This window comes from Pomacea canaliculata, linkage group LG5 (assembly GCF_003073045.1).
Source record: "Pomacea canaliculata isolate SZHN2017 linkage group LG5, ASM307304v1, whole genome shotgun sequence".
Classification (NCBI taxonomy): Eukaryota; Metazoa; Mollusca; class Gastropoda; order Architaenioglossa; family Ampullariidae; genus Pomacea; species Pomacea canaliculata.
In genome coordinates, this window is record NC_037594.1 from 33,109,652 (window position 1) to 33,136,307 (window position 26,656).

A 26,656-nucleotide genomic window follows, 5' to 3' on the forward strand; every position below is an offset into this window, starting at 1 on the left:
ATCTTGGTGTGTTTGCTGGATACTTTTGGTCTGTCTGGCACTGATCTGAACTTGTTCCAGTCCTACCTACCTGACTGAACCAAGTCTGTAGTAGCTGTTGGCACATCTTTGCCTGCTTATGTGAAGTACAGATGAGTGCCACAAAGGAGTCTATTCTTGGGCCACTTTTATTTACTGTGTACTTCCAACCACATGGTTCCACCATTTACCACTTGGTATCATTTGTATGCTGATATCAGAGTCAGTGTCTTCACTTTGCTCATGTTGTTCTCCCCTCTGTCTCATCAAACAAGAAATCTGACAGATGGCCCTTTTCCTTTTCATGCTCCACAGTTTGGAATTGTCTTTCCTTTTTCTCCTTAAACTGCGTCCATGTTCAAAACCTTCAAATCCGGGCTCAAAAACAATCTCTTTAAGAAATATTTTGCATAATCAAGATTACTCGTTGATCTCACTGAAGTATTTGATCTAGTTAGCAGTGAAGGTTGCTTTAAAATCCTTCTTAAGACTGGCTGCTCACCTAAATTACTCAACCTGTAACTAGTTTTTAAAAAACCCACTAATTTGTATTTAAATCAGAATTGTTACCTAATAAGTCAAAGTTAATACCAAGCCAAATGGTATGAAATAGAAATCAATTAGTCTTTTTTTAAGCTGTCTTAACCACGCTTTCTTCTGATCGATGGTCATCTCTCACCACAACCACATCAGAAAGCGTTTCAACCTCTGAAGTCTCTGTTCATCAGTATAAGTTTTTCGTCATCCTTTGTTGTAAAGAACCCACATATGGACACATCCTTGCTCAAATAAAATTCAAAGACCCAAGACTCATGACACTGTTTTCAAGAATGGGGACACATAATAGCAGCAAGTACTAAAGCCTCAAGCTGACTAATAAAACCTGCACCATTGTGATTGTTCAAGATGTGTTGTAACTGGCTGTCCTTATAGCTAGGATAGTTTCTTGTACTCTTTCAAGATATGGAGAATCAAAATTTTTGTTATTATTTGACACAGGATAATAGTTTCATAGCTATTTCCACAGCAGCTTCAGAAAATTGCTAGCAGACATGCCTGGTACACATAGCAATTAAAATATTGCACTCTTTCCATACACATCGCATATAAGATCAAATTTTTGACATCCTTTATTTAAATTTTCTGAACTTAAAAGTTAAACAATTTCCATAGCAACCAATTATTAACAACAATTTTGAAAACTGAAAATTTAAATTAGGCATACAAATGATTTACATTTTACAACAATAATACGAAACAACATAATAAAAACACTGTATAAACAGAAGTATAACATGCTTAAGATAACACAAGAGAAAATCCATTTTGGTGCATGGCAAAGCTTTCAAATATTCATATGTACTATCACTGGTTTGAAGATAATGATTCTAAGCCCACCCCTGCCTTACTCCTGAAAACAAATCATGCTAACGAAAGTTGTTCTTTTCTTCTCTGAGGTAATCCATAACTTCTTCTGGGTTAGATTTCCCTGTGTGCTTCTGAACATCCTGCTCTCTGACAAATTCAACAGAAATTTTTTTTTCAGCCTATTTCCTAAATATGTAACAGATACACACCCTACATTAACTGTACATTAGATTCCTTAAAAAATGTAAAAGATATTAGAACATGGTGATAGAATGGACTTATGTCTAAAACATAAAATTTATGTTTGATGAGTTTTTGCTGTGCACAGGCAATTATTGAATGTCATCCACATCACTACTATATTTACCCAATTCTCATGAAAGGATTGTATTCCAGTTCTTCACCAATGGTTGAGGGAACTGTGGGTTCATGCTTGCTCCGTTGATTCTGAAAAAAGAATTCTTCTCTAATTTAAAAGCTTTTATATTAAACGACAAAGAATTATACTGCAATCTTTATGTTACATCTTTAGTTAAAGTTCATGCATGCATCATTTTCACTCTTGCTACACAATGCCTGTATGCAAAACCAATCGTCACCACAACTCATTCATTCCACGTGCCATTCACTTGATCAACTCTACTGACACTGATCTTGTACTAGCCTGAGGTGACCTGGAGTCACCCACTCTATCTGCTGTTAAGAATGCGTGTGTGGGAGAGAGAATGTGTGTGAAAGACACTTTTTCAACATGTACATTTAAATATCTTTTATATCATATACAGTATATGATATATATATCATTGCTAGTATGAGCACTATTTTGAATTGCCCCTTGGGATCAATAAAATTGTACTCTATTGTACAGTGTACTGTAAGCGGTCCACTGTGTGTAGGAGGTTGTGTACAGTATAAGAGTATATCCATCACCTTTTACATTCCCATTTGCTGCATCTATCCAGCTGTTCCCCCAAAAGTACATTACCAGTGGACCAGCATAACATTTTGTGAACTGGTACCAGTCTAAGCATATGCATGTATTAGCTCCAGAACTGCTGCAGTTATCTCAGTAGATCAACAAGGCACTTATTTCTACTGAGTGGACAATTAATAAAAGGCCCAAGAAGGCCTTGAAAGTGGTCTTTTTTGAGTTTCCACTGATCAACAGATCATGGAACCATCCTTCTTAATAGGTTGCCATACATTAACTGTTGCAATTGGACTATTTCTATCTGCCAACATAGCAAGCATTGTCACTAAAACATATAATGTGTCAAAATCAGTAAAACATCATCTAATATTCGCCACCATTTTCTTAGAACATGTACCTGTGCCCAAGCTAGCTTTGACTTCACAGCTTCATTCTTGGGTTCCACATAAGCCGCAAACTTCAAATTGTTGACTGTGTACTCATGGCCACAGTATACTTTCTAGAACAAAATAGAAAAGTAGAATAATGATAAAATATTTACAGGTCACTTTTTCATCTTTTAATTAAAGTTGTAATATTAAAACTTCTTTTTATCTTCAGTTGCTGTTTGATGAGAAAAATTCATAAAATTAACTGTAATTAGTAAATGACAAGCATAATCAGAATTTAGTAATTTTCTTAAAATGTCATTAAACGAAACAGTTTTAGGGTTAACATGTTGATGCTGCTTTAGAAGATAATTTTATACTTACAGTGTCTTTGTTTAATGCTGCAAGTTTATGAACAAGTGCCATGTACATCTGCTTTCCAGTTCCTTCAAAAAATTTTCCACAGCCAGCTACAAAAAGTGTGTCACCTGCAGAAAAAGGCCATATCTAAAATATTTTGTGTTCCTTCTATATTTCCCTACTTGGAACCTCACTAACTAAAGCCTCCATATAATAAAGACCACCAACTTTGGGTATTCAGTCAGCGCGAGAACAGAATTCAGTCCTTTTGTTAAAAGCAGGGACTTTCAAGGATTCTTAAGGCTAAGAAAAAGACTGGTGGTGATATTTGCAGTGTAATTAACTATACAAATGCCCACCATAAAGAACACTATAAAAAAAACATTTTCAAATTTTCATCTAATGAAGATAGGTAATATTTTATAGATTTTAACAACGCAACATACCGATTTAATTGATGTATGCAAACATGACCAGAAACATTAAAGATGGTGGGCAGAATCTAAAGATGTTACCAGACATAGAAGCACAGTTAAAAATGTACAAGCAATCCTTTGTTAATAGTTTGATGATTTCAGTATTATTTGCTTTATAGCAAATGTTTTCACCTTTCTTTTCCCTCAAACTAGGAACTGAGGATGTCTCTGTAAGCATTTGATATCAGTGGTTAGGGAGTGGGATTGCAGTTTGACAATAAAGACACTAGAATTTTATAGGCTAGTTAAGAGATCAAACATTTTTGTTCATCCCTTATGTCTTTTTTTCTTCATTTTTGATCACCAGGGTTGTCTATGGTCTATAGACTCACATTATGAAAACCTTTATGCTTTAACATCTTTGAGCTCAGAATGTGACTGGATACCAGTTGCTTACATCAGTAAAATGAATTAAATATAGGGTTATGTTCTGTAGATCCGTTGTAGAACAGGTGTTAATAATCATGCTGAGTTGGTTTCAAGCTCTGCAACTGGCTCAAGTGCATGATTATCGTTATTTCAGATGCAGAATTTGGGTTTAGAATAGCTGCCATCTGGACAACAGGAAAACCTAACAAGTGGCTCTCTGCTGGGGACTACCATCTATGTAGCAAATACTTTAAATCCAGTTAATTCTTGAGAAATAAAAAGATAAGTAAGAAATTTTGTTCCTTTCCTCTTCGATTTTCCCAACCTAAATTAAAGAATAGATCCAAGAACTATTTATCAATTAAAACACCTGTGAACACTGCAGGTTGTGTCCCAGAAGAATCTTTTACCAAATAGCATATATGCCCCGAAGTATGACATGGAGTGAAAAGACATTCCACATCCAGTGATCCAATCTGCAATCATGCAGGATCTGAGTAAGTAGATGCATTTATGAGAGGATTAATTCTTCATTTAAAGTATATGTTTAAAAATGTATTAATAAAGTGAACAGGTAAATGCATGAGATTTACAGAAATAAAATAACCCACAATTACATTCATAACTGTAAAGAAGGGATTATGGTCAAAGACAAGGTGAGCATGTATTATGGCTGAAATTGAATTATAAAATGTAATGGGAATGTTGGTGTCCAACCTAGGATTTGTTTCTAGGTCTTTACAAAGGAATGTAGGTTTATATTCTGGTTTCAAAAGAAGCATTCATATTACAGCAGAAACTCAGGCAAAGCATAGCAAGCAGTCAGGAGAGAAGTGGTTACTTAAAATGAGTAGCAAATAAAACATTCTGTCTCACAGGCATTTACATCTTGAAGATATCCCATGACAGAGAATGACCACTGAACAGCAAATATCAACAAATTATTAATGGTTTTCACTCAGTAACATTCAACAATACAGAAACATCAACAACCTGTGCTTTACCTAAGCTTTAGAAAGGTGGTGCTATATCTACTGGGTTCTCGGAAAAGTCCAGACATTTTCTTGTTTTTCAAAGGTTATTTATATAAAGAACAAAGATCAATCAGATATCTTTCTTGTTTTGTTCCAAAACCTTTTGCCACCTTTCAGTAAGCTTCGTAATTCCTCATTCATAGAAGGATCTGTCTTAACTGGTGAAAAACTGAACAATGTGCTGATTTAGGGCCTCATCTGAATTGAGCAATACACCACACAAGAAGTTTTCAAGCGAGCAAAACAAGTGGAAGTCTGACTGCACAAGGTAAGTATGGTGGGTGTGGCAACACATCCCATCCAAGCTCCAATAATTTTTGATGGGTGATCAAACTTGTGTGTGACCTTGCGTTGTCATGGTTAAACATAAGTCCTTTACAATTAACAAGCTCTGGATGTTTCTAGGTGATGGATTCATTTAAACTGTCCAATTACTGATGGTACATATTCAAATTGTTTAGTTCCTAGGTAGGAGCTCAAAAAACATGACACCTTTGAAATCTCACCACATTGAGACCATAATCTTCCTCTGAAGAATGTCTGCTTTCAATGTAATTTGAGGTGAATCATCACATCGGGACCAAGACCATTTGCACATATTTGCACAGCACATTGTTGTAAACTCATCCCCACTCATCAGTCACTTAAAAAAGAGGGGATTTTCCTCAAGTTTAGAGAGATTATATCACAGATGCTTAAACACACCGTCCAACAAACTTTGAGCATTGTTTATGTTTAACGCCGCGCCAGTCGCTAAGGTTAGATCACAGCAACAAAAAGTAATGTTACCTTAAAATGTTTAGGGACAAAACCACCAAATGATATAACCATAACATCTTACAAAAGGCCAACACAAGAAATAAACAATAATGTAAAAGAGTGGGTGAAGTGTAAAAACAAACCAAAAACCAAGAGACAACAATTATTAGGACATAAAAATCTTAAATCTGATGGTAGAGTCCTACCCTCCTTAAAAATGTAAAGACTGCTGCCAATGTGAAGGACTTAAACAAAGAAAACAAAGAATTTGCTGTAAAAAAACTGCCAGTGGATATTTTGGAGCTCAGGACAAACAATCAAAACATGAAGCATGTTAAAACTTCCTTTACACAATGGACAAACTGGTGATGGTTCACCTTGTAAGAGGTGTCCTTGCATGGCATAGGTGTGTCCTAACTTGAATCTAGTAAGGACCACCTCCTCCCGCCTCACAGGATGGCACGAAAGAAAGTGGTCCGAAAGACAGGAAAGGATGGCATGTAGTTTATTTTGCACCAGTGGCGTTCCTGTAGGGAGTGAACATAGGCCAAGAAGATAGATTTACAGTCTGATGTTACGAGCAAGTGTTATTTGTCAGGAGACTGAAATGAAGCCTTGGCAGCCTTGTCTGCTTGAACATAGCCTGAGATACCAGCAAGGCCAGAAGCCCAAATAAAACAATGTCCTCGTCTTTCCACGCATTGTCCCTGGCCCGCTGACACTGCTGCTCCTCTGGTTGCCCCAGACAATGGACAACAGATGCGGAGGTGATCTCAGACGAAAGTGGTCCAGCAACGGCTCCAGATGACCAAGACCCCAGGGACACACAGGCACAGTAGTCGCTAGCCCCCCACGGTTGCCCCAGGCAAAAGGTGGCAGAGTTGCTGTTGCCGGTCGGATGGTGTATCCCCTTCTTGTCTCTGAGGGTGGAGACCCCTTTCTCACTCTCCAAGGTTCCTACCAGCAAGTACCGCTGAACGCGTGGTCACATGGAGCGGGCTTCCCTCAGACTTGCTGCCTACAGTTGGTACGGCACTCAGAGATGGTAGTCCCTGCTGGTGTATTGGGAAAAGGCCTCGACTAAACTTCTATCCTGAACTATTTACTGATCTAACACATGACCCCTCTACACCTAATCTACCCGGCCCTGACGCTCTAGAGAAACTACTGCCTACCGCACTATACCCCTGAACTGCTAAATCTTACCACCTGATCCTGGGCCTCGATCGCCTCCATCAGTCAAGGCAACCTGTCAAGTCATAAAAACGGACAGAAAGCCTTCCTTTTACTGTCCGGTTCCACTGACCGCTGCCCACCTATAATTATCTACCCCACAACTCTGTTGTTCTGGCCTTGAACCAGGCTGGTTCATGACACTGCACAGGCCGCCATGTACAGCCCAGTTAAAATCAGTAACAGTGTTGGGCTGACCACTGACAAATCAACTGCTGACACTGTGCTACTGTATGGATGACAAAAGGAGTTAGAGCCGTCATTCAAAAGGCAGAGATCACTTCATAAAAAATGATCCCAACAACTCTCTGGTGTCAGTCAAGGCCCTGCCCATGCAGGCGCGCTAGCTGTGTTGCCCTAAGGCGAAAGAAAAATTCTGCGCCCCCCCCCCCCTCCACTTCACAAAAAGTGAACCATGTTATTTTAATTTTTTATTATATCATTTATTTTGCAATTCTATTTAGTCCTGGTCATGAATTAATGCTTAAACCTCACTTCCTTGCTTTTTGTTGTGCAAACGAGTTATCAGTTCCTTCAGATTGAGTGCATTTGCCAAGTTCATGCTCAATAGAATATGGTGGCCAGCCCAGTCATCTCTCTTGCAACATTGTGGATCTCGTATAGTTTTAATTAATTTTAATTTGAGAAAACTCCATTCTGCACTGCACAGAAATTGGAAGGGTCAATAAAATCCTGAGAGACACTACAACATTCGGCACATATCAAATAGCTTATGTTGATTTATGAATATTAAGACTTCTTGGGGTCATTTTAGGTTTGGGAAGTCTTCTAGCCACAACCTGTAATTCAGAACAGAGTTCCTCCACTCAATGTCTTTGCTGTCTCTGTGCATTAGTGCCTTTGCCAAGACCTCGCAAGATAGTAGAATGTCCTTCCTTGGTTTTTCAGAAATGCTTGAATATCATAAAGAAATCCAAATAATGCACTGTGCTCCTGAATCTGTTTAAGATCTGTCTTCAATGACCAGTTCAAACAAGAAATCTAGGCTTAAATATCACCAGTAATGATCGCGGCGGTCTGTCTCAGAACTCAACGCTATTAAAACAAATGATTGTGATTGATAAAGACCACCAGACTTCACGACCCGTTTGTGCAATGAACAGTTTTGCAAAAGTTACACACCGCTATCGCAACCCGTTGCATCCACACAATCAAAATAAGCACTATAAGAAATAAGGAAATGAAATTAAGTGAAGAAAACATAAATCGTGTTAATAAAATATATTCAGCTATGTCACAGTGTATACAATTCATGCGAACTTATCTTTTACAAAACTCTCATCAAGTGGCTGTAGGACAGTAGCACTGTTCAGTCTGGCACGGCTAAATGCAGTTCACAACCTTTACTGACTCAGCTGTGTAAGGATGATCGACGATTACAAAGTAAATTCAAACAGCAGCACGAGATGTCTGCAGCCGCTCAGAAAAGTGAGATTTTGACATCGTCCTGTGGGTTTTAAGTTCAAGTACAACTACCTCTTCCCCAGTCTCTGGCTGTCCAGCCCTGGTTAATGGATCTGACTTCTTTAAAGTGGTAGAGATTTATCTCTACCCTTCTCCACTAAGCCACCCAGTGAGGTCCTTTCATCTTCTCTCTTCTCTCTTTCTCATCTCACGACAACTATCAACGTGACATCCCACCACCTTCTTTGTCCAGTCTTCTAGTCATGATCCGACTGTCATAACTGTGACAGATTTATCGCTACCTGTGGGCCTGTCTCCTAAGAGCACCTCCATCGGCAAGTGCTTTCAATCGTTCTCTTCTTTCTCATCTTACAGATGAACTAACAAGTAAACCGAACTGTCTACATGTTGCTGCTTAAAAAGTAGTAGAAAAGTGGTTTTCTGCAAGAAGCTCATTCGACCAGAGGCGTAGAACCCAGAAGTGTCAAAGAATGGCTTACTAAAATTAAATCTTTTTCGAGAATTTGCTGTCAGATTTGATTAATAACTTATAAGTAAGAACTACTTTTTGTCAAGAAAAAGTACGTCTGTTTTTCAAATGCAGGCATACATCAAACACACATGGATGCTTGCATGCCTCACAAATCACACCTACACTTATAAGTAGGGCATTTCAAACACTCGTGTAAAAGCTTTTATGGAGTTTTGCACACGATGGAGACAAGAATCTGTGCACCTTGCTCTGGTCTTAGTTTGCTGTGTGGTCTAAAACTCAAGCTGATCACAGCTTCCAGCCTCTAGACCACCCTGATAGCAGCTACTTTGTTCCCATCCAAAGTTCACAACCACAGTCACACCTCACAGGTGGGCGGGGAGCAAGGTCTGTCAAGAGAGTCTTCGGACACTAACAATACAAAGTTGTAAATCATGGTGTCAGGGCAACTCCCCACACCAGTCCAGTGATCAACACTGCTGGTGTCCAGCATAGGGTTTGTTGAAAACAAGAGAAGTGATATAGACTGTAGTCTTAGTACAGCATTATCTCTTAATAACCAATTCAAATATTCTGTCAATGAAGCCATAACAACAAGCTATCAATTCAAACTGTAGACAAACAGATGCACTCTTAGATAATAAAAATAAACATTACAATTGAAACTAAATTTAAGCGTAATACACCAATACAACAGAAATTATAATAATTAATAAGAAAGTTAAATATTCACGACCATGAGTCACAACATGTAAGTACAGACTATAGGCCATCAGTGTTCAGTAAGTAGATATCTATAAACTCAAATGGCTCTACCTTGATGTTTGTCTGCTAAAGACCTTAATACTCTTATTAACTAAGAACGCGTTCGACATTAGCTAAGTTCCTTCGGGTTGAAAGTTCGTAAGTGTAATCAATATTGAGCATAAAACTGTTGTCATAACCACAGAGAAACTCGAGCGTAGCAAACTCAAGTCAAGTGTGGTGTCTCTGATATCAGCTTTTGCAGTGTTTTCAATGCATAATGTGGAACTTCTTCAATAGTAAGATAGAGGAAAGAAAAGGTGAGCTTGTAATTAGTGGAATGCGCGTCCACTCCATCGTAGGGGTCCGCACTGACCAGGGCCCATCCACCAAACCGCCCCTCCGCTGTCTATTCTCCGCCTCTTCTCCCCGCTGGTTAGCGTTGGTCACTGCAGGTGCGCCTAGTATAATGCGATAATGGGGTTTTCTTGTCATACAGTACTGAGAAACTACGTGGGTCAGTCTACAAGCAGAGAAAAGTGTCCTGCTAATATCATTTGTGAAAATGACATTTTTCCCTAAATTATTCATTAAAAAAAACAGCATGCATTTTTCCGCCCCCTCGGCGCTGCGCCCTAGGCGCATTGCCTAGTTCGCCTAATAGTAAGAACCGGGCCTCGGCCCATGAGGGTGATGCCTATTAAAGTTCCCCAAAAGAAGGACATGAGCAGGAAGTTGGGTCAGTAGATCCTCGAGGTCCTGTTGGGATGTCCGAGCAGAAGGAGGAAGATAGACATAGCAAATAGTGATAGTCTTGTCCAGGGTAACCCTGGCAGCAACAGCCTGAAGAGGAGTGGAAAGTGTTACATGTATTTGGCTAAAACAAAAGGTGGGAGCGAATGAGAAGAGTAGTCCCTCCTGAAAGGACATCATTCTCAGAATCCTGATGTAAAACTTAAAAGCCTTTGAAAGAAAAAGAGGTAGAAGGTAGAAGAAGAGTCTTCTGTAGTGCTATAATATTAGGAGAGAAATGAGATGCTAGGCAGAGGAGTTCTTCAAAGTTGGCTCGGATCCCTCGACAGTTCCATTGAAGGATTGTAGACATTGTTTATCTGTGAAGAAAAGATGCAGAGCACTTCACAGAAGCAAAGGGAGGAGAAGAAGAGGAAGGCAGGGGGCGGCGGGACTGAGAAGACGACACTAAACGCCGTTCAATCACATCCATCCCCTGCTCGCCAAGAGAAGCAAAGTGGTTAGAAACAGGGATTGATGTTCCTGCTGTGGTAGTCCCAGATGTTTTCTGCTGAGTAGTGAGTTTTTCTGACGATTTCGCTTTGGTTTTGTATTCTTATCTGTATGCGGTGTGGCATTCTTGTTCCTTGATGATTTTGTGTTGTGAGCTTGCTGGCATGCAGTGCTTCTGACTGGTGAAGAGGGATGCTTGAGCTGTGATGCTTGCATGGTTTGATATGTCTGAGATGACTGGATGTCACCACTGCCTGTAGGAGGAGGAGGAGGCAGCATAGCCTGACATACTGGGACAGAAGAGACCCATGTCATGTTGTCTGGATAGATACAGATGTTGATGGTTGTCTTGCAGCAGCTGCCAAGTAGGAAAAGGAGTTTGTGGTAGAGGACGCTCCTGAGGAGCCACCCACTACACAATGGCAAGCATCGGTGTAAGAGGCGCCAGATTCGGCACATATGCACTGAATGGCTGCTTTTTTCTTCCGCTTCGAGCACTCTCTAGAAGGAGCGACATGAGACCCGTCACAGTTTGCAAATTTGGTGCTTGAAGAACAATCAGCTGCAGCATGGCCTGTACTGCAGTTGAAGCAGCGCAACGGTGAAGGTATGAACAGAGAGACTTTCACCCGCTAATACCCAACCTCAATGAAGTCAGGTATTTTGGGCAGACAGAAAGTTATGAAGAGCATATTGGTAGGAATACATTTTCCCTCCTTCTTTAGGATGACTCTCTGCACCGCTGTGACCCTCTGGGATGCCAGTTCTGATCTGATGTCAAGTTCTGGCATCCCGGCAAGGTCAGGGCAACGAATAACTCCCTTGAAGAGTTGAGGGATCGGTGTGGAGCTACTTTTATGGGTCATTCGACGAACTGTTTCCGTCCCATCGGCACAGGACCTCAGAAGCTTACTGATTTGTACTCTGGATGAGAAATTGTCCACAACGCAGATGTTTATCAGGAGAGAAGTTTGTAGAGATATTTTAAACCTTTTTTGCAATTACGAAAAGGGAGAGGAACAAGAGCGGCTGGGCCGGTTCTGCTCCCTTTACCACAAGAAAATGGTAGCCAGGCCCCATCAACATTCTTTCTCACGCAATCTCTCATCTCATCCTCACTATCAAAAGATTCATCCTCTCTTATGAATTTTCCTAGGTTTCTTTTTTTTGGTGCCATGATTGAAAGGATTCGGTTCGTTCCTTATGCGTCCCACGTCCAACAAGGGGATGCAACCAAGCGCTACCACTTAGGGCATTTCCAGCAGGGTCGCACCAGGGATACATAAGAAATTTACTCTGCCCTTCTGAGTATGAAAACCAGATTGATCCTAGCCACAGCCTTCTATCAAAGCCAGTTGATTGGTGTGGGCCACACCAACCTCCCGTCTAGGAAAAGTCCAGGTCAAAGAGGTGTGTTGGTATGATGGGCCACAACCCATCAGGGACCTCAACCTCCAGGATCCCATCCTCCCCAAGGTCGCCTGCAAGGCAAACGCTGGGGACCGAAATGAGGCCAAAGAAAAAAAAGACATCAAAAGAAAGGCATGATGGGAAGCAAAAAGACAGGAGAAAGACCAGTGTAGACAGAAGATAGGAAAGATAAAGCTGTAGTATGACAGGGAGATGTTTGATTAGAAGAATATAGATGAAAGGGCCAGGTAAGGAAAAAACAAAAAGAATAAGAAAAAGGGTTGGGCAAGCTTAGTCACCCAGCCAGAGAGAGGCTGGATGTTCACCCCCGGCACGAAAAGCCAGGCCCACGAGGGCAAACTTTGAGTTCATGAGGACCCCAAATATTGAGCTTGCTTATGTATCCCAGCTTTTTTCAGGTCCTGGTGAATGCTTGAATGATGAATGTTCAATGTTTCTGTAATCTCTCCTGTAATGTGGATTTGACTCAGTCAATGCCTTTGTAGTCATCAACCTTGGTGGGCCTTTCTGACCAAAGCGTAACATTGAGATCAAAATCACCAGCACAGAATTTCCTGAACCACTGTTGCCACTGACGATCTTGTAGAGCCCCTCACTGTAAACTTTACACAACTTTTCACAAGCTTGATGCACATTCTTCTCTTTACAGAAGTAAATAAAATATGGCAATAATGTACAGTTTGGTCTTCCAGCTTGTTGTAAAATCTCCAAAACTCAAGTTAATCCTTTTTTTTAAGAATCTTTATTCTAGAACTGTCAGCTACTAAAATACAGCAATAACATAGATGGGAATGATTCTAGTACTTTAAAAAAAAATTATCATCATCTGCAAAAATAAGTCATGACTTTTTCGACAATCCAATCAAAAATGCTTTATCTAAATAATTTTAGAGAACTATTAAAGAAGGACACACCATTTAATATAATACTACAGGACTTTAAAACAACATACCACAACACTGAGGCAATTTTCAGTTTCTTTCCCACAAAAAAAAAAGAAGTTTGCACTTAGTTACCTTAAATCTGTCTCCCTCTGAAACCTTTTTGGTCAGAGCACCAATCCTGTCATCGCCTCCATACACTGGCACTTTGCCTGCTAAACCAATCAACTTTTCATTCCCTCCTGCATGGTCCCTGTAGATATCAGTTGTGAGTATTATTGCGATTGCTCTGACAATGATTAGAGCTCAATGTTTCAATTTTGCATTCTCTAGCTTAACTCTTTACTGTTTAGAATTTTTTGGTTAACAGGCAACTGAGTGTGGTTTTTGAAATATATGTTTAACTCTTCAGTGTTAAAAGCCAAATGTAGCCAAACAAACATGTTTTATGAGGATACTAGTTTCAATCAAAAAAGGTAATTGTTTGAAACATAAACAAAAACAGAAAGAAAGAGATTAAATGATGCAGTAAGGCAAACAGATGCATCAAAAGTATACATATAGGCACACACACACACACACAAAATTCAGATTATCTGTTTCTTCTATTCATTCAGATCATGTCATAGAAAAGTTTGAAATTTTTTTACTGTCCAAAAGCTACAGAACTTTATAAGATTTTAAACAATTTAAAGAATAAGAAAACAGAAATACTACTGTTTAGTTCTTATGCTAGTTTCAAGCCAAAACTTACCAGTGATGATGAGTAGTCAACACAGACTTTAAGACAACACCCTCCTCCTTTATAGCTCGCAGTATCTATAATATGCCACAAAAGCAAAGTTTATAAAAATAGAAAAAAAACAGGTCTTCACTTGCAACACAAATACTTGAAATGGCAACAGGAAACTAGAGATTTTGTTAGAATACTTATTAGTATTAGATAAAATTTATAACATTTTTTCAAATCCATAAAACTAAACAGCAGAACCTAATCACATATACATATGTACAGTTTTTGCTTTATGTAAGTGGACTGTTCTACAACAATATTTGCCTATTGTAAATTTCACTGAAGTTGTAAGTATGAATTCAGATCTTGTTTTTTGCAGGAATATGCTGACAAATACTTTTTTGTGTGGAAATTGTAGAGTGTTGTTCGGTGAAAAGTTTCAGTACACCTCTTATGTTTGAAACTTCGTAGTGTGAATAGAATATATCAAAAGGGACCCGCCCTCAACAGGCGATTTTTTCCCTTCGGTGGTTACCCTTTTCACTCACAAATTTTAGTAAAAAGACAAATTGCAAAGGTAAAAGTTTAGTGAATAAGTTAATGATAAAAGAACTATTATCCAAAACGATGCAGTTTTAGATGAATATTTAAATCTGAAAATAAGTAAAAAGTGGAATTTTAAAGATCAAATATCCAAAACAACATATGATGTTAATGTAATGCACACCTTTTCTGGGTCTACAGGGTCTACAGCAGCACACTCTTGCGTCTGCTCATCAATGATAAGGTACATGTAGTTGTCCTCTAAAGCTGGAATAAGCCTAACTCTCATGTCTTGACGATTAGCCAGCAGCTCACTCATATGACCCTCTTTAATCAGTGATGACTGATACTGACCAACTGCAGCATACATCATCAACACACAGTTTGATAATATGACAGTACAATACAATTTTTAAACTGCAAAGCCATAAAATTATTAATTGTTCTCTTTTGAGGAGTGTGATTATATAAACAATAAAATCAGTATGTGTTGGTATGGGTGCTGATTTTGTCAACATTAACAAATCCTATACTTGGTTGCATTTTAAGGCAAAATGTACACAAAACTGATACGGTTGGTACTGTTGCTGTTTTTAAATGCGGAATACGTGACTTTGTTTTCCACCATACCCCAAGAACAGCCCGAATGACTCAAGAAAAGTCAAATGAATCCTTAAATTTTACTCGCTTTAAAATGTTTCACTGTCTGTATAAGAAATTTTACATACAGGCCAAAAAAAAAAGTCGCAACTCTAAGCTGCTGGTTAGCTAGAACACCGAATTAAACATTCTTAAGTTGTGAATGTGAATAGACGTGTTACATGCTACGTAGTACAAGTTAAAGAGATAATATTCACCATATTATCATGGACCTATATGAACTTAGTTTACCAGTCTAAGATGCACCTATTTGTGTGTGAGAGTGACACAGCAGAAAAATTTTATCAGTTCTCTAGTCTCCTTTATGCTATTTCTTTGCAGAGAAGATATGAAAAGGCAAAAAGTACAGCGTGCTGTACAGCATTGCATGTATTGCATCTAATGTTTGCTCAAGTTTATTCAAAGTTTGTTTACCACTTCTCACAGCAGCACCAAAAACTCTCAGACGGGATAATCGTCGCAACACTAAAGCCATAAAGCTCCTTGCGTACGTTAACACTTGAGGTCAAGGCCACTGTATTCGTATTTCCGGTACACATTGACAACCACAGTGGATTATGCTCTGCGCAGGTAGAGAACATCAAAACTTTTTATACACGCCCGTGAAGAAAACATCGATAACATAGATAACTGCTGTAAGTTTACTTTTGTTTACTCATTTTTCTTCTTAATCATATTGATGAAATTCTTTGGGTTTTTTTTAATATTATATATTATAATACACGAACTTTCCAACTTGCTGGCTTCCTACTTTCATTTTAATTTTAATCCTTCTTGTTTAAAATTAATTTTTAAAAAGGTTAATATAAAGTAAAACTGAAAGTTCATTAAAGATTGAAAAACAGTCACCCTTTGATAAAAGTCGTGCATGGAACACATTTTTTAGTTCCTGTTTATCATTTATCATATACCTGAGGTGAATGCACAGGCGAATAATAAGAGAAGACTTTATTTGTCCCAGAAGGTAATTCTGATGCAGCTCTATGAAAATTAAAATTCATACACAATTGCATGCAAAAAAACTATTCATGTCTCATTCATAACCCATTGAAAAGTCGCACGGCTGAAACAACAAAAGACAGCCGCAGTCTCATTGTCCTGCATGCAGGCACACAAAATCGGCGGCCCGACAGGAGCCGGACAATATCTGTCGACAGAGCTGTGACCCAGCTGAGTCCCGACCACTGAATAAAATACTGCGATGGCTTATGTAGTATGGAATAATAATGTTTTATATGGTAACCCGGCCCATGCTTCTAGCTATGATATGTATGTCAACATAATAATGATAAATATTGCATAGTAAAGACAGATCTTTTGCAAACAATTTAATGTTTTTTCTTCAATTTCAGTTTGACAGTGCAGTTTGTGTATGATTCAAGAAGATTACTTTCTGAGATGGCTAATGCTCCCTCCAAGGCAACGCAACAACATTTTCTCCAAAAGCTGCAAAAAGATAAATCCTCTCCTAAAGACATTTGGGAATATGCTCTGTCTGTCAAATGGGTCGACCATGTCCGGCAGTACATTGAAGATGAAAGCTGCTCCACCAAATCAGTTCCACCGATATTTTCCTCCGAGATCGAAGGGGAAAATATATATATAGGTGAAAACAACTGGAAAATTTTAGCTCTGTGGTATGGACTAGATGCTCAGTTCTCATGCAGAAGGCGGCCAACTGTCGGCTGTTACACAAACATCTTGGCAACCCCAGGCTCCAGTGACCCTCCTCAGCATGGCTATGTGTTTGCAGACAACAAACTGGATTATCTAACAGCACGCTGCTGTAGATTAAGAGATGTGGAGGACAAAGAGGCAAAACATTTATGGTTAACATTCTATTTCTGGGACTTTGTGGAGTATGTAGAATTTCAGCTTCGTTGCACCCTCAAAATTCATCCTAGTAAAGCAGCACGAATGTGGTTTTCATTGGTTGACGATGGAACCTGTATAATGCTAGAAGAAATAAGTTCCTCAAAATCATTATCAATCGGCTGCATTATCTGCAGAGATTACCCTGAATTATTTGAGCTGTTAAAGAAAAGACAAACTCTACCTTCAGATCAGTCGCTGGAGTCATCTATGCCCTCAGCATCTATCTGCACCATCAAGGAAGACCTTTCTAATGTCTTTCTATCACAGCAATGGCAGCTTATGCTCTGTCTTGAGGAACTACCCAGCCCAGCGACAGACTATGGTGATGTTTTAGGGATAACTGGTGGCATGGTGCCTTCACTTTTCCGAAGTCTCCACATTGATCATTTATTTCTAGGAACCTCGGAGCATCAAGCATGGGATAGTGCTCTCAAAAACATAGTCTTTGAAGCTAGTGAAGAATTCAAGAAAACGATGCAAATTCAACAAGAGAAGATTCTCAGCAGAGGTGAACATCTCATTCAGCAGGCTCACTTAAGCTACAAGATGAAAGCAGACGAGCTTAGCTCAAAACTGGAAGAAGTGACAACAAAAGAGAAGACACTGAACTTTCGCGAAAAAGAGCTAAACGAAAGAGAACACGAGTTGAATTGTAGACTTGATAAATACAAATCTGTGTTAACCGAATTTCTCATGAGAAAAGACGCATTTGAGAAAAATGCACAGATAATGGCTGAGCAAAACAGGATAACTGGTTCTAAAATTGACTTGAATGTTGGGGGTGCTCGCTTCACTACATCTCTGAGTACACTTTTGAAGGAGAAAAACTCCCTGCTGCACACCATGTTCAGTGGCCAGCACCCCCTCCAGCCTGATGTAGACGGAAGCTATTTTGTTGATCGAGATGGGACCAACTTCCGGCACATTTTAAATTTTTTACGTGATGGACCACCTAGCATGGAACGCCTGAACCGTGAGGATTTCCGTTTGCTGAGTGAGCTAAGATCAGAGGCACAATATTATCAGCTTAGCAGAATGGCTGACGTTCTGAGTGCTATGATGTCACCTGCACGTGGAAAAGCCGGTGCATTTGCTAGCCAGCCAAAGTAATGCCTGCCTCCCATTGTCAAATTGGGTGCAATCAGATTTTTTTTTCTTGGAACATGTAGGTTACAGTTTATTGTGAAATGTATTTGATAAAAGTAGGTTGAATAATGATGTTTTAGTATGTAACTTTATGCAAAATTTGTGCCAGTCTATAATTCAAGGTTATGACGTGCTATAGTGAGGGAGTGAAATTAATCAGTGTTTACCTGCTAGACATAACTTCGTAAAGTTTTTTTAATGATTTAATGTATAACTCTTTATATTTTTACACTAAATTATTTGAGAAATATATGTATACAATATCACAGATAGGTAATATAGTATTTATAATACTTACTCCACTAATATTTTGATTAATACAGGATTTTACAAATTGGGTTTTGTCTAGATATGTGTATTTAACTTTTTTTTTTTTTTTTTGTCTTATTTGTACAAGCAGTTGTGGAGGATAATTGTTTGGCTTGCCTCAGCACCTGATCTTTCTGTAAGAGTTGCGATGCATTCATGTTAAAAATAAGCAAATGTCCCAAAACAGTGCTATGCCTCTATAAACTCTAGTGGGAACTGAACCGGAGACACTTTGTATGGAACACCACTCTCATTTTCTAGTAATGTTTACTTCAGATATGCCTCAACTGCCAAAGATGAACAATGTTCTGGACCACCTTTTGTGTCAGACAGGAGGTCTAAGACACCATTTTTGTAGCAACACTTTTTGAACAGCCAGTTTCAAACTTATTTCAAACTTATTTTTTTCTTTCTCTCTCTTTTTCGTAACAGAAAGAAGACGTCTTTCTGTGCATGGGCTTTTAATGCAGTCTAGATTGCTGTTTCAATCATTATTGTAATTTTGTCTATCTTTTGTTAGCATGATTGTGCCTGATTAGAAATCCTTCTGAAAACCTGTTCCTGATTTTTTAGCACAAATTTGGACTGTGTAGTCCCAAGGAAAGAAAAAAATCATTTACACCATGTTAAATGAATAACATTCCAATTCTTTTGCACATTTTGGGCTGAATAATCCTAAAGAGAATATTCCTAATAATGGTTTCAATTGCATGTTGATTTACTGTTTCTTTGTAAGACACATTTCAGCTTACTATTTTGTAAGTTTTAAGTTGTTGTCAGTAACAAGCAACTTTCAACACTTCTTAATTCTTTCCCCAGTTTTCTTCACTTATTTGTCCCATATTTAGATATAGACAGGAATGTATTGTGTTATTTCATTAGTAACACTTCCATATGTGTGACTATAAAATATAAAACATAAGCACTAAATAAACATGAATGTTGTGTGAAGGGGATGGGGTGGGAAAAGCTGGAGACAATTTTTCATTGCTTATGCTGAAATTTTAATTCACTTTGTCAGTGGAAGCATCAGATGGAGGTCTGACAGTCAAAAGTTAAGTAATGAATGGGTTCACTTCTAAATGTATAAGAATCATACAGTTTATTGTTTTGTTTTTCGCTGTAACTTTACGACCATGATATAAAAAGAAACTAGCGAGCAGGGAGGTGTGGGATGACATTAGTGAGAAAAACAATACAATGACAAAGTTGCAGTTCAGCACTTGTAATCTCAGGGCTGCATGGCATGATATCAAACCTATGTCCTCTGGTAATTGTGTGGCAGATGCTCTTAAAAAAATAAATATGGAACTTGTAGGGTTGATGATTGTGATCTTCCCAGGCAAAGGGACTTAAAAGGTGTCTTCCCCCTAGAAATAGCGCCCGATTAAATTATATTTAAATAAGGTATGTGACATACTGCAGTTGCGGCCCTATGCTCCACTGGGGGTGATTAGGAACAACATTAAGAAGACATACTGAAGTCGAAAACTTCTTAGTTTAAATTTTGTTGTGTAAATATGTTGCAAAACACCAATTCAGCATCAATTGTTTTTTAATTCAAAACCATGAATGAAACTCCGTGCACGAACTACGCCCATGCTCCCTCCAAATGTGGTTGTTGATCATGATGCTATCCAATGGGAGAATCAGATACTGAACTGGCCTTGAGATGAGAGCTAAATTCCCGTCAAGTGTTCCTTTGCACAAAGAAGGATGAAGGATTGTCTATAGAATAAATTTAAAGGTAAACATTTTGCAAAATAAAAAAAAATCTAAATGGATGCTACTCGAGGAGTTATAACGACTAAACTAAATGGATGATAAAAGTAATCAAAATGTTCTGTTCAAAGTGTATTAACATTTGATATTTGAATTAGCGTGTTAGAGACAATATGATAATGTTCCCCTTAGAAATAGCTTGGTTAAAAGGGGATAGGTGGAGAAGATTACTGTTGTGTTATAAACTGCCGCAACGGCAACGCTTTTTAAAAAGTTTGAGAAAAATTAGTATTATCAGGTTTGCCAATAGCATGCATGAAAACTCAGTAAATAAAAATTGTGGTTACAAGCATATCGCTTGTATCAAAAAGAGAACTTCATGCAACAGCAACCTCAGCAGTACGCAGTTGACACTTTGTAAGAGGATTTGAGATAAATTGGCTAGATCCTAACATTTCATTGCAGGGATGAAAGTTAGTGAAAGTATACAAGTGTGTGTCACCAGGGTGAGCAAAACTTGATCTGCTTACAGTGTAGCTTGGAGCATATTTGCCAGCCTTATAATTGTGAAAAATATAACTGTTGCAAGATTAATAATAATAATTTTTTGTACAGGTGTATAATATTGTATGCTGTGCATAACGGACAGACTTCAACTCTACACTTCACAGGAAAAAAAGTAGAATAAAAAGATGTTAAATTGTAATGTCTTGATGGTCATTTGAGTATATACAGAGTTTTAGATTCTACCTGAAAGTAGCCAATTTATCCTTAGTACAAAAGGTACGGTAAATAGGCCTACTTAATAAATCCACAAAGAATAAAACGATGATCACATTAATAATTTAAACTTAACAAATTCATTGTTGTAATTGCACTCACCATTAGATGGCACTGCCCTTCGAATCGTTCTTCAATCCCTGTCTCTTGTATCCCCAGGCCATTTTGCAACAATGTCACCCACTTCTGCTTCCTATGTACCTGCAAATGTTTTAAGGACTCTGGATGTGCACAAAAGGTAATTATAAGGCAGACTTAAATACTTTTGTACAAATTTGTAAATGTAGTACTTAGATTCACTGTTTTAAACAAAATTGTTTGGAAACTTTGTCCTTTTTTAAATTAACAAAAAATGTTTAGATGGATATTATCTAGATATATATCTATCATTCTCGATCACGTTACAGAAACATTTTGCTTTTAAGTACAAATTGCCGTACACTTCAAAGAAATCTAAACCAGACAAAAACTATGCACCAGTTAATATACTTCTCGGCTGAAGTGAGTGGAAACTTTTTTCCCTTTGGTTCCACTGAAATTGTGTTTTTGACCCAGCTCTGAAGAAAACAGCTGTTTTAAAATTCTACAAGCACAAGAGGTGCTGAACCTGTAAAAAAAAAATAAGTAGTTGTTTCAAACATGTAAAAAACTACAATACAAATGCAAAATAAATCAATTCACTGGACTGGGTATGTTTAAGACATTATGCTGAACCCTACTCCACTGATGAGTGATCAATGGATGCATGATGAATATAGCTACAAACCAGACCCAGTCTCTTAAATAACCCCTTGGGGACTTCAGGTAAAATAATAGCATTAAGTGATTCAAATCAACAAATTAATTAAGAGTCTAATCAAAACTGTTCTTTATGAAAGTAGAAAATTTTAGTAGTTAATAGACACAACTCCGCCTGGAAACCGCTTGGGTAACCTGATGGTCCCAAGCCCGGATGAAGAAGGAGGGTTGGAAGTGGGGCTAGCAACCCCACCCTATAAAAAAACTCCATACAAGCACTGGTTGATCATACTCCAAAACGAGACCTTAAGTTCATAATGGGCAACATGAATGCCAAAGTTGGAAATGAGAACACAGACAAAGGACACAATCGGAAAGCATGGTATGTGCAACTGCAATGAGAATGGTGAACTCACAGACTTCTGCTTGTTCAATGACCTTGTAGCCGGAGGAACAGTTTTTCCACACAAAACCATTCACAAGACCACCTGGACTTTACCAGATGGACATACAGAAAACCAGATCGACCATATCATCATTAATCGTCAGTTTAGAAGGAGTCTGCTGGATGTCAGAATAAACCGAGGTGCAGATGCAGCCACAGACCACCTGCTTGTGGCAACCTTCAAGATAAAGCTGTGGTTTTTCTATGACTCATCAGACAGACCGCACCACAAATTCAACGTGGAGTTTCTTAGAGTTTGTAGAAAGCAAAAGTTCAATTGCAAAATTAAAAACAGGTTTACGACACTGGAGGGACTCCTGGAAGAAACAGTGGCCAACCACTGGAGAGGATTACAAGAGACGTGGAACACTGCCTGCACACACATTCTGGTGGAAAAAAAACCAGCACAAGGAATGGCTGATTTTAAGATCAGAGGCAAAAGACAGAGGAAAGGAAAGAGCTGAAGCAGAATACCAACAAATCTCAAGACCGGCAGGAAAAAAAGAGCTCAGAACAAAAATACTGGGAGATAAACAGAGAAGTGAAGAAGAGTGCAAGAGACGACAAGAGACAGTTCACATATAGAAAGAGGCAGAACAAGGAGCTGGACAAAATAACACAAAGAGACTATACAAAATTAAAAGAATTCTGTCAGGAAGGAAAAACACCAATACGTGCAGACAAGAATAAGAATGGCAGCGTCATCACCGGGGATGCAGAACAAAGATCCCGCTGGGTGGAACATTCTGATGAAATATTTATTAACCGATTACCACCAACAACCACTATGGACATTGCCCTAGCTGCCGAACAGCTCCAAGTAAATACCAACCCACCAACCACAAGGCAGAAATCATCAAAGCCATCAAGTCCTTGAATTCTGGCAAGGGGGCAGGCCCAGATGGCATTCCTGCAGATGCACTCAAGGCAGACCCAACAGCCGCAGCAGAGATGCTACACCCCCTGCTGCAGAAATTTTGGGAACAGGAGCAAGTTCCAGCAGACTCTTAAGCTACCCAAAAAAGGTGACCTGACACAGCAATTGGCATGGGATTACGCTGTTGTCCATTACTAGCAAGGTGCTGACCAGAATCATCCTGGATGGACTGAAGAATGCCCTAGACAAGGCAAGAGGCAAGAACAGGCAGACTTTCGGCAGGAGAAATCACGACAGACCAAATCGCTACATTACGAAATATTATCGAATGGCATACGCCACTATACATAACTTTTGAGAAGGCTTTTGACTCTGTAGACAGGGAAACCATTTGGAAACTGATGCAGCACTACAGATTTCCACCAAAGTTCATTGCCATCATCCAGCAGCTGTATGAGGACTCGACATGCCAGATGATAACAAGATCACTAACAAGATACAGACATTCGTCAACAGATTTCTGCGCCACATCCTCAACTTCAGATGGCCCGAGATCTCCAATACAGACCTGTGGGAGAGAACCAACCAAAAACCTTACAGCCAAGACATCAAGAAGCGGAAGTGGGGCTAGATTGTTCACATCTTGTGAAAGCCAGCCGACAATTTAACAAGACAAGTTTTGGGCTGGAATCCAAAGGGAAGCACAGGGTTGGGAGACCCAGACAGACGTGGAGGAGATCAGTCCACAGAGAGGCAGAGACAGCTGGCATAACATGGTCCCAACTGAAAAGGGACGCCCAGAGCCGGGTCCAATGGCGGGGTGTGGTTGCAGCCCTATTCTTCACTGGGGGAAAATAGGAACAAGAAGAGCAACAGTTGGTGCATATCCCTGTAAAATCAGCTGCTCTAAACGTAACTTTGCTGTTCAGACACATCTCTGTGCCTGATAGCTGAAGCTGCAATGATGGCATGATTCAGTGTGGTTTTTTTTTTACAACAGCAGGATAATCTGCTCGATGACTGTCAGATGACCAATAAAAACGAACAAAGAAATGCAAAACAGTTGAGCATTTGACACACAAAATAAAAAGAAATGTAAACATATGAAAAACAGGACAAACAACAATGCAAGTAAAATAAATGTTGACAGAACATTATTGACAGAAGTATCTATATTTGAGTGTTTGAGAATGCATGCATGCATCAGCCACATAGAATAGTTTCAATAGTTTTGTGCACTCCATGAAAGTGTCCAATTTTTTTTCAAAAGACGCACTAGTCTTTACCTGCTTTTTTGTGTAGCCATCAGGATGACAAGTGTTAATCTCATAAAATGTCAAAAATATTGTGGCAGGGCAATCAGTGTTCTTTAAGCCCTTCCGAGCATCAGCAGTTGGTGATCTACCTGTTGATACCTGTGTCTCACCTATATAAAAACCCACAAAAAGAAGCAACAATTGTAGAATTGTAATCTTTGTGTTTTGCAAAGATCATTTAGAACTATGAATATAATGTTCTGTCTCACCCCCCAAATATTTTTGCAAGGTTATTTCTTTTGTACACAGAAAAATCATATACACACATAGCACTTTATATACATCTGTAAGCACAACATATGTACTTAATGTAGTATAGTCATTTCACAGTCTATGCCTCAACAAAACAAGCCATCCATGGTATTGTACTCAAGGTCTTTTTCTTTTCTAAATTACCTCCCACACACATGTACATATCAGCCCAAGAAATGTGCATACACACATTTGAAGGACAGAATATACCAGCAAAAGTGTTTATGATAATATCTGTGTTGTCTATGAAATACAATTAAATGAAAATTTATATAAATATTACTTTGTAGATGATCTTAGTTGACAGAGCAGGGTATGTTTGCTGTTAATTCTTCCCCTTTTGCACATCATTTTTGAAAAACAGGTTAATTCTCATAGTTAATTCTCTCCAGCCTCACTTCCACTTCTTGATGTCTTGGCTGGCAGGTCTTTGGTTGGTTCTCTATCACAGGTCTGTATTGGAGATCTTCTCAGGCCACCTGATGTTGAGGATGTGGAGCAGAGATCTGTTGATAAATGTCTGTATCTTGTTAGTGATAGTGTTTGTCAGACGCCATGTCTCAGCTCCATATAGATGGACTGACTTTACATTTACGATGAAGGTGTGGATCAGGGTGTGTAGAGATAAAGCCTTGGAGTTCCTGATAGGTTCCAGGGTGTGGAATGCAAGCCTGGCTTTATTTATTCAGCTTCAGAGTTCTTACATCTTCATCTGTACCTCCATCTTTGCTAAGTGAATATGCTGTCAAGGTAGGTGAAACGGTCAGATTCTGTAATACATTCCCCATGTAGTTGGAGCAGGGCTTCTTGCTTGTTGTTGACCCGCATTACCTCCATCTTCTTGATGTTGATTGTCAGGGAAGTAATCGCTGCTTCTTCTGAGCTTTGTCTGTGCGTGTTGTTGCTTGTGGGACAACAGGCTGATGTCATCCGCAAAGTTGAGATCCTCTAGTTGCCTGGCGAAGGTCCACTGAACGCCCATGTTAGAAATTTTCTCCTCATGGTCCAGTCTATGACGATCAGGAAGATTGTCGGCAAGAGCAAACTACCTCCTCCTTCGTCCGGGCTTGGGACCGGCAGGTTACCCGGGGGTTTCCAGGCGGATATACTGCAACAGATTTTATTTATCTATCTTTACTGCAATAATGATATGTACTCTGCAATTATATGTGGTAGAGGCTGGCTAAGATGCCAGATGAAGGCCGATTTGCGCTGGTAGCGCTGGTTTGTTTAGGGTTCAGGGGAAACGGAGGGGGCAGCGAGAGAAGGAAGGGGCGGCATCTAGCCCCAACCCCTCCTCCACAGGTAGACACAGTAGCATAGACAACGCTGCCGTCCTGTAGGGCTGGGTACCCATGGCACATTTACCCTCCCGGGAGATATAAAAAAGGGAGTACGAGAGGTTGAGATGAGACGAGAAAGAGATAGCTTGAGAGAAGGACGCGATGAGTCATCGCCAACCAGCAGCCTGAATGACCCAGGACTAAGTCCTTGATTGGAGCTACGTTCTGTAAGGGGCCATAAAGCGGTCACCATAATAGGTTCCAACAACCTACGGCTACACGTTCGAGCGTTAATTACAGAGTGAATGCGAGTGTGCGGTGTGAGCCGTGTGGCAGGTCACCCCCCCCCTTTTTTTTTTTTGCACCCAATGTGGGCGATCGCTTGACTGAAGCATCATTAGAACGAGGGATGGAACCAGTTTCGGACAGTGAACCAAGGGAAGATACCGCGGGGCGAAGCAGCTGAAGTGCTGCGGTGCGGGTTTTGAAATGGGCTAGTGCAGGCGCTATACGGGATAGGAGCGGCCAGAAATTCTATTCAATTAATGATTTCGACGAGCTAAGGCGAAGCATGCGGTAGTTCGAACGAGCATCGGACCACCAGCCGCGAAAACCGACAGCTACGACGAAGGCGTCAGTGGACGAGGTAACCACCTTGAAGGCGCAGCTGTGTCAGTTGCAGCGGGAGATTGCAGCGATGAAAGGCAGGCGACCTTAGAATGACCCAGCAAAAGGCCGGAAGGGGACTCAGCGGCGGAGTAAGCAGCCCCACCCATCCTAATCGGCGCGCGCAAGAAATGGCATTGCCTGCGGGCAATATTGGGGTTAGGGCATATGTCAAG

At 39.5% G+C, this 26,656-nt stretch overlaps 2 protein-coding genes and 1 long non-coding RNA gene across 3 annotated transcripts; 1 reads left to right on the forward strand and 2 right to left on the reverse strand.

Moving 5' to 3' along the window:
• Positions 1 to 1,133: 1,133 nt before the first annotated feature.
• Positions 1,134 to 15,621, reverse strand: LOC112565272 (hydroxyacylglutathione hydrolase, mitochondrial-like). Its single transcript, XM_025240637.1, has 9 exons — positions 15,486 to 15,621; positions 14,596 to 14,768; positions 13,890 to 13,954; positions 13,271 to 13,388; positions 4,261 to 4,366; positions 3,070 to 3,173; positions 2,715 to 2,816; positions 1,754 to 1,833; positions 1,134 to 1,533 (listed from the first exon to the last, which is right to left on the reverse strand). Exons 1-9 carry the CDS (start codon positions 15,544 to 15,546, stop codon positions 1,446 to 1,448), a joined length of 897 nt encoding a protein of 298 aa, XP_025096422.1. The 5' UTR covers positions 15,547 to 15,621; the 3' UTR covers positions 1,134 to 1,445.
• On the forward strand, positions 15,598 to 20,829 carry LOC112565271. The gene is made up of 2 exons (XM_025240636.1): positions 15,598 to 15,706; positions 16,424 to 20,829. The coding sequence occupies exon 2, from the start codon at positions 16,470 to 16,472 to the stop codon at positions 18,054 to 18,056; it is 1,587 nt and encodes a 528-aa protein (XP_025096421.1). The 5' UTR covers positions 15,598 to 15,706; positions 16,424 to 16,469; the 3' UTR covers positions 18,057 to 20,829.
• On the reverse strand, positions 18,457 to 25,259 carry LOC112565273. The gene is made up of 5 exons (XR_003099380.1): positions 24,815 to 25,259; positions 24,250 to 24,389; positions 21,381 to 21,510; positions 21,006 to 21,104; positions 18,457 to 20,129 (listed from the first exon to the last, which is right to left on the reverse strand). It is a non-coding gene; the product is annotated as an uncharacterized LOC112565273 (long non-coding RNA).
• Between the last annotated feature and the right edge of the window lie 1,397 nt (positions 25,260 to 26,656).

Bases quoted from the DNA above. Each gene is read 5' to 3' on its own strand.
- LOC112565272 (XM_025240637.1), bottom strand. From the start codon at position 15,546: ATGGCTTTAGTGTTGCGACGATTATCCCGTCTGAGAGTTTTTGGTGCT. The intron at 13,955-14,595 runs GTGTGCATTACA...GGCATATTATAG, and splicing joins ACCCTGTAGACCCAGAAAAG to ATACTGCGAGCTATAAAGGA. The intron at 1,534-1,753 runs GTAAATATAGTA...TGAATTTGTCAG, and splicing joins AATCCTTTCATGAGAATTGG to AGAGCAGGATGTTCAGAAGC.
- LOC112565271 (XM_025240636.1), top strand. From the start codon at position 16,470: ATGGCTAATGCTCCCTCCAAGGCAACGCAACAACATTTTCTCCAAAAG.